We start from the raw sequence: 18,487 nt of genomic DNA on the forward strand, positions 1-18,487 counted from the left end.
ATTTGGTTGCGAACATCCAAGATTTTCCCCTGACATCACTGCAGTGGTTGCCGAGGCAACGGACAAAGTATTCTTCCGGTTGCGTGAAAGCGCTATGAAACAGCTTTCTTATTTCACCCATTACTCAGTTTTAGAAATACATCTGAAATCTACTTTTAAAATGTCCCACAGCAAATTTATGTTTATTTAAATTTAAATGTATGACCCTTGGCCTAGGCAGTGAGGGGGTTAGAAGGTTAGGAAAAGTCAATCCATGCACATTCTTGGTTTTTCTTTTTTTATTAGAGCCGACCATTTTCCCTGTCAAATGAGTTGCAAATCTACTCAACAGTTTAAACCTTAAATACATCTGGAAAATTGGTATTTCATCCCAAATCAGGTCTGGCTGTAAATGTTTAATCAAAGTGGTCAAACATCAAATGGTTCATTGGATGCATTTATGAAGTTAATCGATGTAAAATGTAGTTGTAACAGATTGAACCACGACCATTGTATTTGGTCATTGGAGGCTGGCTGTCAAAGCTTTAATGTAGGAACCACAAACAAAACAACTCTTGTATTTAAGTCTTATCACTAAATTCTTGTTAAAGGCTCTCATAGAGCATTTGGGTCAACAGAATTTTGTTCCAGATTACATCTTTGAAGCTTCTACTGATAAATAGATTTATGTTTAATGTTGTGCAAACATCTCTTGACGTAAATGAAACTAGTGGTCAGTTTTACCCCAATCAATTAATCAGTGTCACCAAAACACTGGTACATTCACTGAGTGGCTATGGACGTCCGTCTCCTCCGGTGCTGCCCATAAGGTTCACTTCACCTGGAACACAGTCGTCCAGGTGAAGCCTGAGCACGCCCTCTGTGTGCAGCTTCAGCAGGAGTTCAAACTCCACCGGCATGGCGTGGAACTTCTTTTTAGGTGGTATGTCGTCATAGTAGTGGTTCTTCAGGGTACGGAGTCCATGCGGATGGTTACTGAACGGCCAGAAGCCAAACAAGTGCACGTTGCTGCAGAGTTCCAGTGCCAGACTGGCCACCATTAGGCCGCTGCTGAGCCGGACTGCTCGTAAACCTTTGGAGCGCCAGAAGACGTCGAGTTTCTGTAGGTACTGAGGATTGAAGGAAATAGCTCGGGTGGGGCTTCCAAAGTCCTCAATGGAGTAAAAAGCCCGCAGGGACACAGGAGTGTTGCGCCTATAGGAGAACGTAGGAAGCAGCAGTAGGGAGTTGCCATAGCTACGCAGACTCTCTATGAATGGACACCGTTTCTCCATGAGTGCACCGTACCTGAACAGAACAGCTGACGTCAAAACACACACACACACATACACACACACACACACAGACAATGTTGTGGGGTCACAGTGGATCGTTTGAGCTCACTTCGCAACGAGGATGCTGGGGTTCGCCGTCACCAGGTCGGTTTTAACGCCCACGTGGTCCTGGTAACCGTTGTTCAGGGGGGGCATGTTACACCTGAACACATCGTTGCAGAGAATGACCTCTGGAAGTGGAGAAAAATCGGATTTTGCCGCCGTGAACCTGAACTCATCATCTCACCTGATGACAAACTGAGCCGAGTCGATCATCTTTCCACAGCCGCTGTCGCTCAGGATCCCACCGTTGCCGACAACCGCACACGTTTTATATGTTTTATTAGGGAAAGGACGTTCCTACAGTCAAGAATTGGGGGTATATCTCAGTGGTAGAGCATTTGACTGCAGATCAAGAGGTCTCTGGTTCAAATCCAGGTGCCCCCTGGGTTCCACCTTCTACTTCTCAGTCTTCTTTACCATCTGAAGTTATGTCACCACACAAACCTTTTACCTTTGGAAAGGTGTTGAACATCTCTGGGGTCACCTGGACCGAACTTTTTCTTTCCCCATCATACACAATTTTAGATCCCACCACGGTGTTGGCCTGCGTGATGATGGCCTTCTCAAACCCCTGACACTTGCTTCTCAGCTCAGACCTAAAGAATCACATTATTAAACTATGAATTCTGAAGGTCAATCATTTGATGATTATTGTACCAGCATTTGATCTGCAAAGTGTTAAATGTGTCTTTAGGGACAGAGCAGGATGTCCTGATTTTCATCTCTTCTCTTAAGTAAAACACTTTACCTGAATTTTTTGGACTTGCCCTCTTTCTTCTCCCAGGTTTGAGCGTACAACCTGTTGACCTTGTCAATGATCTCCCTGTGACACAAAGGTAGACGTGACTCCATCTGATGACGGGCCCACATAAACGTTTCTGTCTCACCTGCAACCTGAGCACAGTTCCGCCGCCTGCTGGGGGACTTCCTGTCTTCCAGGAGCTGTCTGATTCTTGCTGAGAACACAACAGATAAATTGTGACTTTTACTAAGGTTGCACAACTACAGTGTGTTGAAATTGAACATATGGTGTTAAAAGCCATTGTGCGACCCATCTTTGCTGTTATGTTAGACGATACTGTTCACGCAACAAAAAAAGTCCTTACCCAAATAACAATGATTGACATCCCTTTGATGGGAGTTTGGATTGTTTTCTGTGCTTTATACAATGTTTTGTTAAATGTTTCCTATTGTGAATATATGATGTTAAAATTAAGTTCAAGTTATTTCTCAGTGAGATTATATGAAAGATGCACCTGCCTGCCTGCCTGCCTGCCTAATAATAATTATAGGATTATTATTATTAGTAGTAGTAGTAGTAATAGTAGTAGTAGTAAAATGAATAAGTAAAATGAATACGTGCATAATACTAAATACAAGGATGGTAAATATGTAAATGCAAACATGCCAAAATCTCTTCATACAGTAGGGTTAGCCATGGAGTTCCACAAGGTTCTGTACTTGGACCAATTCTTTTCACCTTGTACATGCTTCCCTTAGGAAACATTATTCGGCAGCATGGAATAAATTTTCATTGTTATGCTGATGACACTCAGCTTTATTTATCCATGAAACCAGAGGAGACAGAGCAGTTAGTGAAGCTTCAGACCTGAAGAACATCACAGGGATCAGGAAACTACTGACGCAGTATGATGCTGAAAAGTTAGTCCCTGCATTTGTTACTTCCAGGCTGGACTATTGTAATTCTTTATTATCAGGGTGTCCAAACAACTCTTTAAGAAGCCTTCAGGTGATCCAAAATGCAGCAGCTAGAGTTCTGACAGGTATTGACAAAAGAGATCAAATAACTCCTGTAATGGTGTCTCTTCAGGACTGTTGCGTGTTGGTGGTCAGGCACTGGGATACTGTAATGTGCCTCAAGGCAATTTTGATTGTAAAAGAGGCTATATAAATAAAGCTTGATTGATCGATTGATTGATTGATTGATTGAATGAAAATAAATTCATAATGTTTCAATAATCCAGTTTAAACTTGTGAAACATTTTACCTGAATATTTTGGACTTGTCCTCCTTCTTCTCCAAGGTTTGAGCGTACGACCTGTTGACCTTGTCAATGATCTCCCTGTGACAAAAAGGTAGACGTGACTCCATCTGATGATGCGCCCAGATAAAAGTTTCTGTCTCACCTGCAACCGAAGTACCGTTCGGCCGCCTGCTGGGGGACTTCCTGTCTTCCAGTAGCTGTGTGATTCTTGCTGAGAACACAACAAATAAATTGTGACTTTTACTATTGTTGCACAGCCAGCGTTATGAAACTGAAGGTGTAAACTACACTTTTGACTATATTTCATCAAGATTCCTCATTGACCTACAAACCCTTTCCTCACAAGACAGCTGCTACATTAACATGTTGATTTAATGACAGCGGTAGGCAGGAACAGGTGGTGGTACCTGTCCTTGTCGGGGCGGTGTAACAGTCTCTGGCTCTAAGAGCTGCCCAACACAGTTAGACTGCACTGGAGGGGGTGGGGGTGGGAGCATGGCTCTTAGCTTAGCCACCATCCTCCTCCACAGAGTCCAGAGAGAAGCCCAGGATAGAGCTAACCCTCCAGAGAGAAGTCCAGGATAGAGCTAACCCTCCAGAGAGAAGCCCAGGATAGAGCTAACCTTCCTGATTAGCATGTCCAATCTCTCCCTGTCCTGAGCTGAGATAACACATTAAAGATTGGTGAGGGCACCACACAGACAGAGAAAGTTCTGAAGAGTTTCCCCTGCTCTCCAGAAGACCTCAGTCTCCTCATTCGGAAGAGTCGGTTCTGAGCCTTCCTATACAGAGTGTTCGTGTGATGGGACTAGTCCAGTTTATTGTTCAGATGTACATCCATGTACTTGTAGGTGGACACCCTTTCAATGTTCATACCCTGGATGCTCATCAGAGCAGGTGGAGCATGTTTTTGCCTCCTGAAGTATTTCAACAGCTCCTTGGTTCTGCAGACACCAGTCCACCACTCCTTATCAACTCTGTCAGTGATGAGGCTGAGGATCACAGAGTCATCACAGAGGTTCTGGGGGTGGCAGGTTGAGGGGCTGTAGGTGAAGTCTGAGGTGTAGAGGGTGAACAGGAATGGAGCCAGAACAGTGCCCAGCGCTGAATAGAAGCATGTCGGCCTCCCAGTTCTGTGCTCTCACACACAGTGGCCACAAGGTCAGGTAGACGATGATTCTGTCCGAATAACATGTCTCCAGGACAGTAACCCTTTTATTGCTGATGTCAACTCAACAGTAAACTTAACTTTAGAACACAGAAAAGATAATATGTATTGTAGCAAAGAAATGGTTTTTTTTCTTAATTTAATACTCCTATTTTCTTGGTTCAGAATTTTTAGGCCTTCTCTGAAGACCGAGAAGACCCTGAAGGTTCTGCAAGATGACGTGTCATAACGACACAAGATAACATGTAATAATGACACAACAAAACGGTATTCTTATTGACACAGGTGAAGTGCATTAGAAAGGAGTATACTATAGATATAGGGAGCAAAGGTGAATTGTCCGGCCACAGCATAATGTTTTGTCAGATTAGCAATCTATATAGATATCCCAGTTGTGGAAGTAGGGTGGTCCCACCCAAAGCACTGTTCAAAGGCACATTAACTAATGGAAACAAACAATTTTATACACAAGGAACCACATACAATTGTCTGACTTCACTGTAGCACAAAAGTGTTCTTAGTATCTTTGTGTGTGTGTGTGTGTGTTACACACTTACTTGTTATCAGATAAGTACCAACTGAGGATGGACAGCAGACCCATGATAACAATCCCCAGACAGAAGCGAGTCTTTAAGAACTTTCCCCTCATGGCTCACCTCACTGGCTAACGTCTGCTAGCCCTGGTCACCTTTTGATTTACCTGTTTCCACTAACTTCTCAGGACTCTTTTGCCCTCCCTCTGCTCCTCTCTCTCTCTCTCTCTCTCTCTCTCTCTCTCTCTCTCTCTCTCTCTCTCTCTCTCTCTCTCTCTCTCTCTCCCACCTTCATATCTTCACTCTCTTCCTGGTCTTGTAACCCTGCCTCTCAGACACAAATCAGGAAGGTTAGAAAAGGTGAGTTAATGCACAATCATATGTTCTTGGTTTCTCTCTTTTATTTGAGGCAATTTTCAAATCTGCTTAACAGTTTAAACTCTAAGCAAATTTGGAAATATGGAATAATGTCTGGATTTAAATGTTTAATCAAAGTGGTCAAACATTAGCACATGGTTAATTGGATGTATTTATTTCTCTTTCATCAAAGTCAAATAGAAACATAGTTTTCTCCAGACTTTGAACCATCACGACCATTGTGTCTGGTCTTATTTGTTGAAGGGCCCAGCCCACAAAGGTCCATTTCACACCTGTGGCACACCCAGTGTCAGTTCCTCATGGGGAAATAGAAGCATTCAACCACAACCAGAACATTCTAGGTGTTTTGACCAGAGATGTTTGATTCTGTAAAAAATACATTCATTTTAGATATAAAGTAATTACAGTTATTGTAAGGCACTGTGGTGCATTCAAGGCCTCATGGAGTGTTGGGTCAACAACATTGTGGTCCAGATTCCACCTGGGAAGCTTCTGCTGATAAATAGGTTTGTGTTTAGAGTTGCTGCGTTTTGATTTCAGTGCAAATATCTCTAGACACGACTAAAACTAGTGGTCAGTTTTACCCCGATCAATTAATCAGTGTCACCAAAAAACTAGTACATTTACTGAGTGGCTACAGAGGAGGTCCGTCTCCTCTGGTGCTGCCCATTAGGTTCACTTCACCTGGAACACAGTCATCCAGGTGAAGCCTGAGCACGCCCTCTGTGTGCAGCTGCAGCAGGAGTTCAAACTCCACCGACATGGCGTGGAACTTCTTTTTAGTCTGTATGTCGTCGTAGTAGTGGTTCTTCAGGGTACGGAGTCCATGCGGATGGTTGCTGAACGGCCAGAAGCCAAACAAGTGCACGTTGCTGCACAGTTCCAGTGCCAGACTGGCCACCATTAAGCCGCTGCTGAGTCAGACTGCTCGTAAACCTTTGGAGCGCCAGAAGACGTCGAGTTTCTGTAGGTACTGAGGATTGAAGGAAATAGCTCGGGTGGGGCTTCCAAAGTCCTCAATGGAGTAAAAAGCCCGCAGGGACACAGGAGTGTTGTGGCCATAGGAGAAGGCGGGAATCAGCAGTAGGGAGTTGCCATAGCTACGCAGACTCTCTATGAATGGACGCCGTCTCCCCATGAGTGCACCGTACCTGAACAGAACAGCTGACATCAAAACACACACACACATACACACACACATGCACATACACACACACACAGACAATGTTGTGGGGTCACAGTGGATCGTTTGAGCTCACTTCTCAATGAGGATGCTGGGGTTCACCGTCACCAGGTCGGTTTTAACGCCCACGTGGTCCTGGTAACCGTTGTTCAGGGGGGGCAGGTTACACCTGAACACATCGTTGCAGAGAATGACCTCTGGAAGCGGAGAAAAAGGGAATCTGTCGCCGTGAACCTGAACTCATCATCTCACCTGATGACAAACTGAGCCGAGTCGATCATCTTTCCACAGTCGCTGTCACTCAGGATCCCACCGTTGCCGACAACAGCGCACGTTTCCCATGTTTTATTTGGGAAAGGATGTTCCTACAGTCAAGAATTGGGAGAATTGGGGGTATAGCTCAGTGGTAGAGCATTTGACTGCAAATAAAGAGATCTCTGGTTCCAAGTCCAGATACCCCCTGGGGTTCCACCTTCTACTTTTACGTGTTCTCAGTGTCAATCTTCTTTACTGTCAGAAGTTATGTCACCACACAAACGTACTACCTTTCGAAAGGTGTTGAACATCTCCGGGGTCACCTGGACCAAGCTTTTTCTTTCCCCATCATACACAATTTTAGATCCTACCACGGTGTTGGCCTGCGTGATGACGGCCTTCTCAAACCCCTGACACTTGCTGCTCAGCTCAGACCTAAAGAATCACATTATTAAACTATGAATGCTGAAGGTCAATCATTTGATGATTATTGTACCAGCATTTGATCTGCAAAGTGTTAAATGTGTCTTTCATCTCTTCTCTTAAGTAAAACACTTTACCTGAATTTTTTGAACTTGTCCTCCTTCTTCTCCCAGGTTTGAGCGTACAACCTGTTGACCTTGTCAATGATCTCCCTGTGACACAAAGGTAGACGTGACTCCATCTGATGACGCGCCCACATAAACGCTTCTGTCTCACCTGCAACCTGAGCACAGGTCGGCCACCTGCTGGGGGACCTCCTGTCTTACAGGAGCTGTGTGATTCTTGCTGAGAACACAACAGATAAACTGTGAATTTTACGATTGTTGCATAACCACAGTGTGTTGAAATTGAACATATGATGTTAAAAGCCATTGTGATACCCATCTTTGCTGTTATGTTAGATGATACTGTTCACGTAACCAAAAAACAAGTCCTTAACCAAATAACAATAAAAGATTGACATTCCTTTGATGAGTGTTTGTATTGTTTTCTGAGCTTTATTCAATATTTTGTTTAATGTTTTCTATTTTGAATATATGACGCTAAAATGATTATTTCTCAGTAAGATTATGTGAAAGATGCACCTATCTATGATACTAACAATTAATACTATTAATGACACTTGTTATTATCATTATTATTATCTCTCCTGAGGAGAGAAACAAACGCCACAGCGTTTCAATCCCCTATCTGTCCGGGGTCTCTAAAAAATTTAGAAGGATCCTCTTAAAACATGACATACCGGTGCAGTTTAAACCCAGCAAGACACTCAGACAGAAACTGGTACACCCGAAGGACAAGACACCAAGACATAAACAATATAACGTTGTTTATCCTGTACAGTGTCCGGAGGAATGTAAGGAATTGTACATTGGTGAAACCAAACAACCTCTCCATGGAAGAATGGCACAACACAAACGTACTAACTCTTCGGGTCAGAACTCAGCAGTCCACTTACACCTAAAGGAGAGCAGGCACTCCATTGAGTACAGCCAAGTATGGATACTGGCCAGAGAAGACCACTGGTTTAAAAGGGGTGTCAAGGAAGCCATCCATGTCAAATTGGAAAAACCATCCTTAAACAGAGGTTTTGGGCTAAGGCACTTCCTATCACCCACATACAACGCAGTCCTCCACTCCTTCCAACAACAAACCAAACACACTATTTCAGGGGACCTGGTGACTCATTACCATGTGAGCCAGCAGATAAAGGGGAGACACACCAACTAGGTGAACGACCCTGCCAACGACTCTCAGGTGACCACCCAGATCATTAGAATGCTAATGGTCCACAAGGGCTATAGTTTCAAGCTCTGTCCCCAACAAGTTCAGAACCGAAGAAGTCTACTGGATAGAAGGCAAAATGCCTTCAAGAGAAGAAAAACACCTGCAGAGGAACGGCCTGTTTGAGATGTTTCAGTCAGGCTTTAGAGCTCACCACAGCACAAAAACAGCACTTATTAAAGTTACTAATGATCTTACTGGACTGGTTTCTATGCTGGTTCTGCTGGACCTCAGTGCTGCTTTTGATACAGTTACAGAGACTAGAGACTATGTGATTGGGATTAAAGGGACAGCACGAGACTTGTTTAGATCTGAAACGGGCAGAGCAATTGGACCCAAACGCGGCACGCTCGGAAGGAAGATCCCAGTGAGCTGGCACAGTGAACTGAGCAGCAGAAGACTGGCCAGCCACAAGCAAACAGAACCCAGGGGTGATTCGCATGAACTCGGGGTCAGAGACAGAAGGCGGAGGTCTTTACCGGGACAGAGGCGAGGCAGGATTGTCAAGAAAAGGAAGGGTTGGTACCGGATGATCAGTCCATAGGAAAATGCTGGAATGACTCGTATGAATGCAGAGGACAATTTGGTAGAGAGGGAACAGAGGCAGGACCTTAAATACCGGGCTGATTGCTGATTCTGAGCAGGTGAGTGAAACGATTCCCAGAAGACAGACTGTGACAAGATCATATTTACCAGATATATACCAGTTTGCTCATGTCCATGGCATTCCCCCCTCAAACTGTAGGGTTAGCCATGGAGTTCCACAAGGTTCTGAACTTGGACCAATCTTTTTCACCTTGTGCATGTTCCCCTTAGGAAACATTATTCAATGTTATTTATTGGGTAGTTTTTCTGCTTCTCTCCCCCTCTCTCTGTATCCATCTACAGATGTTATTTCCCTGATCTCTGCCTATTCTCTCCTCTACCTGTCCTCCCCCTTCTCCTCCCTCTGTACCCAGTCGGCCATTAGCAGGAGGGTCACCCTACATGAGCCTGGTCCTGCTCAAGGTTTCTTCCGGGTAAAGGGGAGTTGTTCCTTGCCACTGTTGCTTGTTGGGGGTCAGGCCCCAGGATTCTGTAATGTGCCTCAAGGCAATTCATAATGTTTCAATAATCCAGTTTAAACTTGTGAAACATTTTACCTCAGTATTTTGGACTTGTCCTCCTTCTTCTCCAAGGTTTGAGCATACAACCTGTTGACCTTGTCAGTGATCTCCCTGTGACACAAAGGTAGACGTGACTCCATCTGATGATGCGCCCAGATAAAAGTTTCTGTCTCACCTGCAACCTGAGCACAGTTCGGCCGACTGCTGGGGGACTTCCTGTCTTCCAGGAGCTGTGTGATTCTTGCTGAGAACACAACAAATAAATTGTCACTTTTACGATTGTTGCACAGCCAACATTATGAAACTGAAGGTGTAAACTACACTTTTCAACTATATTTCATCAAGATTCCTCATTCACCTACAAACCCTTTCCTCACAGGACAGCTGCTACATTAACATGTTGATTTAATGACAGCGGTAGGCAGGAACAGGTGGTGGTACCTGTCCTTCTTGTCGGGCCGGTGTAACAGTCTCTGGCTCTAAGAGCTGCTCAATGCAGTCAGACTGCACTGGAGGGGGTGGGGGTGGGAGCATGGCTCTTAGCTTAGCCACCACCCTCCTCCACAGAGTCCAGAGAGAAGCCCAGGATAGAGCTAACCCTCCAGAGAGAAGCCCAGGATAGAGCTAACCCTCCAGAGAGAAGCCCAGGATAGAGCTAACCTTCCTGATTAGCATGTCCAATCTCTCCCTGTCCTGAGCTGAGATAACACATTAAAGATTGGTGAGGGCACCACACAGACAGAGAAAGTTCTGAAGAGTTTCCCCTGCTCTCCAAAAGACCTCAGTCTCCTCATTCGGAAGAGTCGGTTCTGAGCCTTCCTATACAGAGTGTTCGTGTGATGGGACTAGTCCAGTTTATTGTTCAGATGTACATCCATGTACTTGTAGGTGGACACCCTCTCAATGTTCATACCCTGGATGCTCATCAGAGCAGGTGGAGCATGTTTTTGCCTCCTGAAGTATTTCAACATCTCCTTGGTTCTGCAGACACCAGTCCACCACTCCTTATCAACTCTGTCAGTGATGAGGCTGAGGATCACAGAGTCATCACAGAGGTTCTGGGGGTGGCAGGTTGAGGGGCTGTAGGTGAAGTCTGAGGTGTAGAGGGTGAACAGGAATGGAGCCAGAACGGTGCCCAGCGCTGAATAGAAGCATGTCGGCCTCCCAGTTCTGTGCTCTCACACACAGTGGCCACAAGGTCAGGTAGACGATGATTCTGTCCGAATAACATGTCTCCAGGACAGTAACCCTTTCATTGCTGATGTCAACTCAACAGTAAACTTAACTTTAGAACACAGAAAAGATAATATGTATTGTAGCAAAGAAATGTTTTTTTCTTAATTTAATACTCCTATTTTCTTGGTTCAGAATTTTTAGGCCTTCATTGAAGACCTAGAAGACCCTGAAGGTTCTGTCAGATGACGTGTCATAACGACACAAGATAACATGTAATTATGACACAACAAGACGGTATTCTTATTGACACAGGTGAAGTGCATTAGAAAGGAGTATACTACAGATATAGGGAGCAAAGGTGAATTGTCCGGCCACAGCATAATGTTTTGTCAGATTAGCAATCTATATAGATATCCCAGTTGTGGAAGTAGGGTGGTCCCACCCAAAGCACTGTTCAAAGGCACATTAACTAATGGAAACAAACAATTTTATACACAAGGAACCACATACAATTGTCTGACTTCACTGTAGCACAACAGTGTTCGTAATGTGTGTGTGTGTGTGTGTGTGTGTGTGTGTGTGTGTGTGTGTGTGTGTGTGTGTGTGTGTGTGTGTGTGTGTGACACACTGACTTGTTACCAGATAAGTACCAACCGAGGCTGGACAGCAACCCCATGAGACAGACAATAACAATCCCCAGAGAGAAGCGGGACTTTAAGAACCTTCTCCTCATGGCTCACCTCGCTGGCTAACGTCTGCTAGCCCTGGTCACCTTTTACTTTACCTGTTTCCACTAACTTCTCAGGACTCTTTTGCCCTCCCTCTGCTTCTCTCTCTCTCTCTCTCCCCCCCCCCCACCTTCATATCTTCACTCTCTTCCTGGTCTTGAACTCATCATCTCACCAGACACAAATCAGGAAGGTTAGAAAAGGTGAGGTAATGCACAATCACATGTTCTTGGTTTCTCTCTTTTATTGGAGGCCATTTTCAAATCTGCTTAACAGTTTAAACTTTAAACAAATTTGGAAATATGGAACTTCCTCCCAAATAATGTCTGGATTTAAATGTTTAATCAAAGTGGTCCAACATTATCACATGGTTAATTGGATGTATTTATTTCTCTTTCGTCAAAGTCAAATAGAAACCTAGTTTTCTCCAGACTTTGAACCATCACGACCATTTTACAACAGTATTTGGTCGTTGGGGGCTGGCTGTCACAGCTTTGAAGTAGCAACCAGGAAACAAACACCTGTCGGTAGTGGTCTTATTTGTTGAAGGGCCCAGCCCACAAAGGTCCATTTCACACCTGTGGCACACCCAGTGTCAGTTCCTCATGGGGAAATAGAAGCATTCAACCACAACCAGAACATTCTAGGTGTTTTGACCAGAGATTTTTGATTCTGTAAAAAATACATTCATTTTAGATATAAAGTAATTACAGTTATTGTAAGGCACTGTGGTGCATTCAAGGCCTCATGGAGTGTTGGGTCAACAACACTGTGGTCCAGATTCCACCTGGGAAGCTTCTGCTGATAAATAGGTTTGTGTTTAGAGTTGCTGCGTTTTGATTTCAGTGCAAATATCTCTAGACACGACTAAAACTAGTGGTCAGTTTTACCCCGATCAATTAATCAGTGTCACCAAAAAACTAGTACATTTACTGAGTGGCTACAGAGGAGGTCCGTCTCCTCCGGTGCTGCCCATTAGGTTCACTTCACCTGGAACACAGTCATCCAGGTGAAGCCTGAGCACGCCCTCTGTGTGCAGCTGCAGCAGGAGTTCAAACTCCAAAGGCATGGCGTGGAACTTCTTTTTAGTCTGTATGTCGTCGTAGTAGTGGTTCTTCAGGGTACGGAGTCCATGCGGATGGTTACTGAACGGCCAGAAGCCAAACAAGTGCACGTTGCTGCAGAGTTCCAGTGCCAGACTGGCCACCATTAGGCCGCTGCTGAGTCGGACTGCTCGTAAACCTTTGGAGCGCCAGAAGACGTCGAGTTTCTGTAGGTACTGAGGATTGAAGGAAATAGCTCGGGTGGGGCTTCCAAAGTCCTCAATGGAGTAAAAAGCCCGCAGGGACACAGGAGTGTTGCTCCTATAGGAGAACGTAGGAAGCAGCAGTAGGGAGTTGCCATAGCTACGCAGACTCTCTATGAATGGACGCCGTCTCCCCATGAGTGCACCATACCTGAACAGAACAGCTGACGTCAAAACACGCACACACACATACACACACACATACACACACACACAGACAATGTTGTGGGGTCACAGTGGGTCGTTTGAGCTCACTTCTCAAAGAGGATGCTGGGGTTCGCCGTCACCAGGTCGGTTTTAACGCCCACGTGGTCCTGGTAACCGTTGTTCAGGGGGGGCAGGTTACACCTGAACACATCATTGCAGAGAATGACCTCTGGAAGCGGAGAAAAAGGGAATCTGTGGCCGTGAACCTGAACTCATCATCTCACCTGATGACAAACTGAGCCGAGTCGATCATCTTTCCACAGCCGCTGTCACTCAGGATCCCACCGTTGCCGACAACAGCGCACGTTTCCCATGTTTTATTTGGGAAAGGATGTTCCTACAGTCAAGAATTGGGAGAATTGGGGGTATAGCTCAGTGGTAGAGCATTTGACTGCAAATAAAGAGATCTCTGGTTCCAAGTCCAGATACCCCCTGGGGTTCCACCTTCTAGTTTTACGTGTTCTCAGTGTCAATCTTCTTTACTGTCAGAAGTTATGTCACCACACAAACGTACTACCTTTGGAAAGGTGTTGAACATCTCCGGGGTCACCTGGACCAAGCTTTTTCTTTCCCCATCATACACAATTTTAGATCCCACCACGGTGTTGGCCTGCGTAATGATGGCCTTCTCAAACCCCTGACACTTGCTGCTCAGCTCAGACCTAAAGAATCACATTATTAAACTATGAATTCTGAAGGTCAATCATTTGATGATTATTGTACCAGCATTTGATCTGCAAAGTGTTAAATGTGTCTTCAAAGAAAGAGCAGGATGTCCTGATTTTCATCTCTTCTCTTAAGTAAAACACTTTACCTGAATTTTTTGTACTTGTCCTCCTTCTTCTCCCAGGTTTGAGCATACAACCTGTTGACCTTGTCAATGATCTCCCTGTGACACAAAGGTAGACGTGACTCCATCTGATGACGCGCCCAGATAAAAGTTTCTGTCTCACCTGCAACCTGAGCACAGGTCGGCCACCTGCTGGGGGACCTCCTGTCTTCCAGTAGCTGTGTGATTCTTGCTGAGAACACAACAGATAAACTGTGAATTTTACGATTGTTGCACAACCACAGTGTGTTGAAATTGAACATATGATGTTAAAAGCCATTGTGATACCCATCTTTGCTGTTATGTTAGATGATACTGTTCACGTAACCAAAAAACAAGTCCTTAACCAAATAACAATAAAAGATTGACATCCCTTTGATGAGTGTTTGTATTGTTTTCTGAGCTTTATTCAATATTTTGTTTAATGTTTTCTATTTTGAATATATGACGCTAAAATGATTATTTCTCAGTAAGATTATGTGAAAGATGCACCTATCTATGATACTAACAATTAATACTATTAATGACACTTGTTATTATCATTATTATTATCTCTCCTGAGGAGAGAAACAAACGCCACAGCGTTTCAATCCCCTATCTGTCTGGGGTCTCTAAAAAATTTAGAAGGATCCTCTTAAAACATGACATACCGGTGCAGTTTAAACCCAGCAAGACACTCAGACAGAAACTGGTACACCCGAAGGACAAGACACCAAGACATAAACAATGTAATGTTGTTTATCCTGTACAGTGTCTGGAGGAATGTAAGGAATTGTACATTGGTGAAACCAAACAACCTCTCCATGGAAGAATGGCACAACACAAACGTACTAACTCTTCGGGTCAGAACTCAGCAGTCCACTTACACCTAAAGGAGAGCGGGCACTCCATTGAGTACAGCCAAGTATGGATACTGGCCAGAGAAGACCACTGGTTTAAAAGGGGTGTCAAGGAAGCCATCCATGTCAAATTGGAAAAACCATCCTTAAACAAAGGTTTTGGGCTAAGGCACTTCCTATCACCCACATACAACGCAGTCCTCCACTCCTTTCAACAACAAACCAAACACACTATTTCAGGGGACCTGGTGACTCATTACCATGTGAGCCAGCAGATAAAGGGGAGACACACCAACTAGGTGAACGACCCTGCCAACGACTCTCAGGTGACCACCCAGACCATTAGAATGCTAATGGTCCACAAGGGCTATAGTTTCAAGCTCTGTCCCCAACAAGTTCAGAACTGAAGAAGTCTACTGGATAGAAGGCAAAATGCCTTCAAGAGAAGAAAAACACCTGCAGAGGAACGGCCTGTTTGAGATGTTTCAGTCAGGCTTTAGAGCTCACCACAGCACAAAAACAGCACTTATTAAAGTTACTAATGATCTTACTGGACTGGTTTCTATGCTGGTTCTGCTGGACCTCAGTGCTGCTTTTGATACAGTTACAGAGACTAGAGACTATGTGATTGGGATTAAAGGGACAGCACGAGACTTGTTTAGATCTGAAACGGGCAGAGCAATTGGACCCAAACGCGGCACGCTCGGAAGGAAGATCCCAGTGAGCTGGCACAGTGAACTGAGCAGCAGAAGACTGGCCAGCCACAAGCAAACAGAACCCAGGGGTGATTCGCATGAACTCGGGGTCAGAGACAGAAGGCGGAGGTCTTTACCGGGACAGAGGCGAGGCAGGATTGTCAAGAAAAGGAAGGGTTGGTACCGGATGATCAGTCCATAGGAAAATGCTGGAATGACTCGTATGAATGCAGAGGACAATTTGGTAGAGAGGGAACAGAGGCAGGACCTTAAATACCGGGCTGATTGCTGATCCTGAGCAGGTGAGTGAAACGATTCCCAGAAGACAGACTGTGACAAGATCATATTTACCAGATATATACCAGTTTGCTCATGTCCATGGCATTCCCCCCTCAAACTGTAGGGTTAGCCATGGAGTTCCACAAGGTTCTGAACTTGGACCAATCTTTTTCACCTTGTGCATGTTCCCCTTAGGAAACATTATTCAATGTTATTTATTGGGTAGTTTTTCTGCTTCTCTCCCCCTCTCTCTGTATCCATCTACAGATGTTATTTCCCTGATCTCTGCCTATTCTCTCCTCTACCTGTCCTCCCCCTTCTCCTCCCTCTGTACCCAGTCGGCCATTAGCAGGAGGGTCACCCTACATGAGCCTGGTCCTGCTCAAGGTTTCTTCCGGGTAAAGGGGAGTTGTTCCTTGCCACTGTTGCTTGTTGGGGGTCAGGCCCCAGGATTCTGTAATGTGCCTCAAGGCAATTCATAATGTTTCAATAATCCAGTTTAAACTTGTGAAACATTTTACCTGAATATTTTGGACTTGTCCTCCTTCTTCTCCAAGGTTTGAGCATACAACCTGTTGACCTGGTCAGTGATCTCCCTGTGACACAAAGGTAGACGTGACTCCATCTGATGATGCGCCCAGATAAAAGTTTCTGTCTCACCTGCAACCTGAGCACAGTTCGACCGACTGCTGGGGGACTTCCTGTCTTCCAGGAGCTGTGTGATTCTTCCTGCAAACACAACAGATAAATTGTGACTTTTACTATTGTTGCACAGCCAACATTATGAAACTGAAGGTGTAAACTACACTTTTCAACTATATTTCATCAAGATTCCTCATTCACCTACAAACCCTTTCCTCACAGGACAGCTGCTACATTAACATGTTGATTTAATGACAGCGGTAGGCAGGAACAGGTGGTGGTACCTGTCCTTCTTGTCGGGCCGGTGTAACAGTCTCTTGCTCTAAGAGCTGCCCAATGCAGTCAGACGGCACTGGAGGGGGTGGGGGTGGGAGCATAGCTCTTAGCTTAGCCACCACCCTCCTCCACAGAGTCCAGAGAGAAGCCCAGGATAGAGCTAACCCTCCAGAGAGAAGCCCAGGATAGAGCTAACCCTCCAGAGAGAAGCCCAGGATAGAGCTAACCCTCCTGACTAGCCTGTCCAATCTCTCCCTGTCCTGAGCTGAGATAACACATTAAAGATTGGTGAGGGCACCACACAGACAAAGAAAGTTCTGAAGAGTTTCCCCTGCTCTCCAGAAGACCTCAGTCTCCTCATTCGGAAGAGTCGGTTCTGAGCCTTCCTATACAGAGTGTTCGTGTGATGGGACTAGTCTAGTTTATTGTTCAGATGTACATCCATGTACTTGTAGGTGGACACCCTCTCAATGTTCATACCCTGGATGCTCATCAGAGCAGGTGGAGCATGTTTTTGCCTCCTGAAGTATATCAACATCTCCTTGGTTCTGCAGACACCAGTCCACCACTCCTTATCAACTCTGTCAGTGATGAGGCTGAGGATCACAGAGTCATCACAGAGGTTCTGGGGGTGGCAGGTTGAGGGGCTGTAGGTGGACAGAGAGTGAACAGGAATGGAGCCAGAACGGTTCCCGGCGCTGAATAGAAGCATGTCGGCCTCCCAGTTCTGTGCTCTCACACACAGTGGCCACAAGGTCAGGTAGACGATGATTCTGTCCGAATAACATGTCTCCAGGACAGTAACCCTTTCATTGCTGATGTCAACTCAACAGTAAACTTAACTTTAGAACACAGAAAAGATAATATGTATTGTAGCAAAGAAATGGTTTTTTTTCTTAATGTAATACTCCTATTTTCTTGGTTCAGAATTTTTAGGCCTTCATTGAAGACCTAGAAGACCCTGAAGGTTCTGTCAGATGACGTGTCATAACGACACAAGATAACATGTAATTATGACACAACAAGACGGTATTCTTATTAACACAGGTGAAGTGCATTAGAAAGGAGTATACTACAGATATAGGGAGCAAAGGTGAATTGTCAGGCCACAGCATAATGTTTTGTCAGATTAGCAATCTATATAGATATCCCAGTTGTGGAAGTAGGGTGGTCCCACCCAAAGCACTGTTCAAAGGCACATTAACTAATGGAAACAAACAATTTTATACACAAGGAACCACATACAATTGTCTGACTTCACTGTAGCACAACAGTGTTCGTAATGTGTGTGTGTGTGTGTGTGTGTGTGTGTGTGTGTGTGTGTGCGTGTGTGTGTGTGTGTGTGTGACACACTTACTTGTTACCAGATAAGTACCAACCGAGGCTGGACAGCAACCCCATGAGACAGACAATAACAATCCCCAGAGAGAAGCGGGACTTTAAGAACCTTCTCCTCATGGCTCACCTCGCTGGCTAACGTCTGCTAGCCCTGGTCACCTTTTACTTTACCTGTTTCCACTAACTTCTCAGGACTCTTTTGCCCTCCCTCTGCTTCTCTCTCTCTCTCTCTCTCTCTCCCCCACCTTCATATCTTCACTCTCTTCCTGGTCTTGTACCGGTAACCCTGCCTCTCAGATACAAATCAGGAAGGTTAGAAAAGGTGAGTTAATGCACAATCACATGTTCTTGGTTTCAAATTTGGAAATATGGAACTTCCTCCCAAATAATGTCTGGATTTA

General features: G+C 44.9%; 2 protein-coding genes, 1 non-coding gene and 1 pseudogene across 5 annotated transcripts; 1 reads left to right on the top strand and 3 right to left on the bottom strand.

Moving 5' to 3' along the window:
• Positions 1 to 265: 265 nt before the first annotated feature.
• Positions 266 to 5,321, bottom strand: LOC101075074 (alpha-2,8-sialyltransferase 8E-like). Of its 2 annotated transcripts, none has more exons than XM_029836274.1 (9): positions 5,107 to 5,321; positions 3,524 to 3,592; positions 3,385 to 3,459; positions 2,264 to 2,332; positions 2,125 to 2,199; positions 1,821 to 1,972; positions 1,561 to 1,633; positions 1,384 to 1,476; positions 266 to 1,287 (listed from the first exon to the last, which is right to left on the bottom strand). In XM_029836274.1, exons 1-9 carry the CDS (start codon positions 5,196 to 5,198, stop codon positions 774 to 776), a joined length of 1,212 nt encoding a protein of 403 aa, XP_029692134.1. In that variant the 5' UTR covers positions 5,199 to 5,321; the 3' UTR covers positions 266 to 773. The 2 variants fall into 2 exon arrangements, with proteins under 2 accessions (XP_029692134.1, XP_029692133.1); XM_029836273.1 differs by having other exon boundaries at positions 1,561 to 1,673; positions 1,828 to 1,972; positions 5,107 to 5,320.
• On the top strand, positions 1,689 to 1,760 carry trnac-gca (transfer RNA cysteine (anticodon GCA)). Its single transcript has one exon. It is a non-coding gene; the product is annotated as a tRNA-Cys (tRNA).
• Positions 5,322 to 5,554: 233 nt separating the features above from the next.
• Positions 5,555 to 11,807, bottom strand: LOC101077235 (alpha-2,8-sialyltransferase 8E-like; annotated as a pseudogene).
• A 97-nt stretch (positions 11,808 to 11,904) lies between these two features.
• On the bottom strand, positions 11,905 to 18,381 carry LOC101077012 (alpha-2,8-sialyltransferase 8F-like). 2 transcript variants are annotated; one of them, XM_029836271.1, is made up of 9 exons: positions 18,106 to 18,381; positions 16,491 to 16,559; positions 16,352 to 16,426; positions 14,142 to 14,210; positions 14,003 to 14,077; positions 13,706 to 13,850; positions 13,413 to 13,525; positions 13,237 to 13,329; positions 12,042 to 13,132 (listed from the first exon to the last, which is right to left on the bottom strand). In XM_029836271.1, the coding sequence occupies exons 1-9, from the start codon at positions 18,204 to 18,206 to the stop codon at positions 12,616 to 12,618; spliced, it is 1,257 nt and encodes a 418-aa protein (XP_029692131.1). In that variant the 5' UTR covers positions 18,207 to 18,381; the 3' UTR covers positions 12,042 to 12,615. The 2 variants fall into 2 exon arrangements, with proteins under 2 accessions (XP_029692132.1, XP_029692131.1); XM_029836272.1 differs by lacking the exons at positions 14,142 to 14,210; positions 16,352 to 16,426 and having other exon boundaries at positions 11,905 to 13,132.
• Positions 18,382 to 18,487: the final 106 nt, after the last annotated feature.

This window comes from Takifugu rubripes, chromosome 5 (assembly GCF_901000725.2).
Source record: "Takifugu rubripes chromosome 5, fTakRub1.2, whole genome shotgun sequence".
NCBI classification, from domain to species: domain Eukaryota; kingdom Metazoa; phylum Chordata; class Actinopteri; order Tetraodontiformes; family Tetraodontidae; genus Takifugu; species Takifugu rubripes.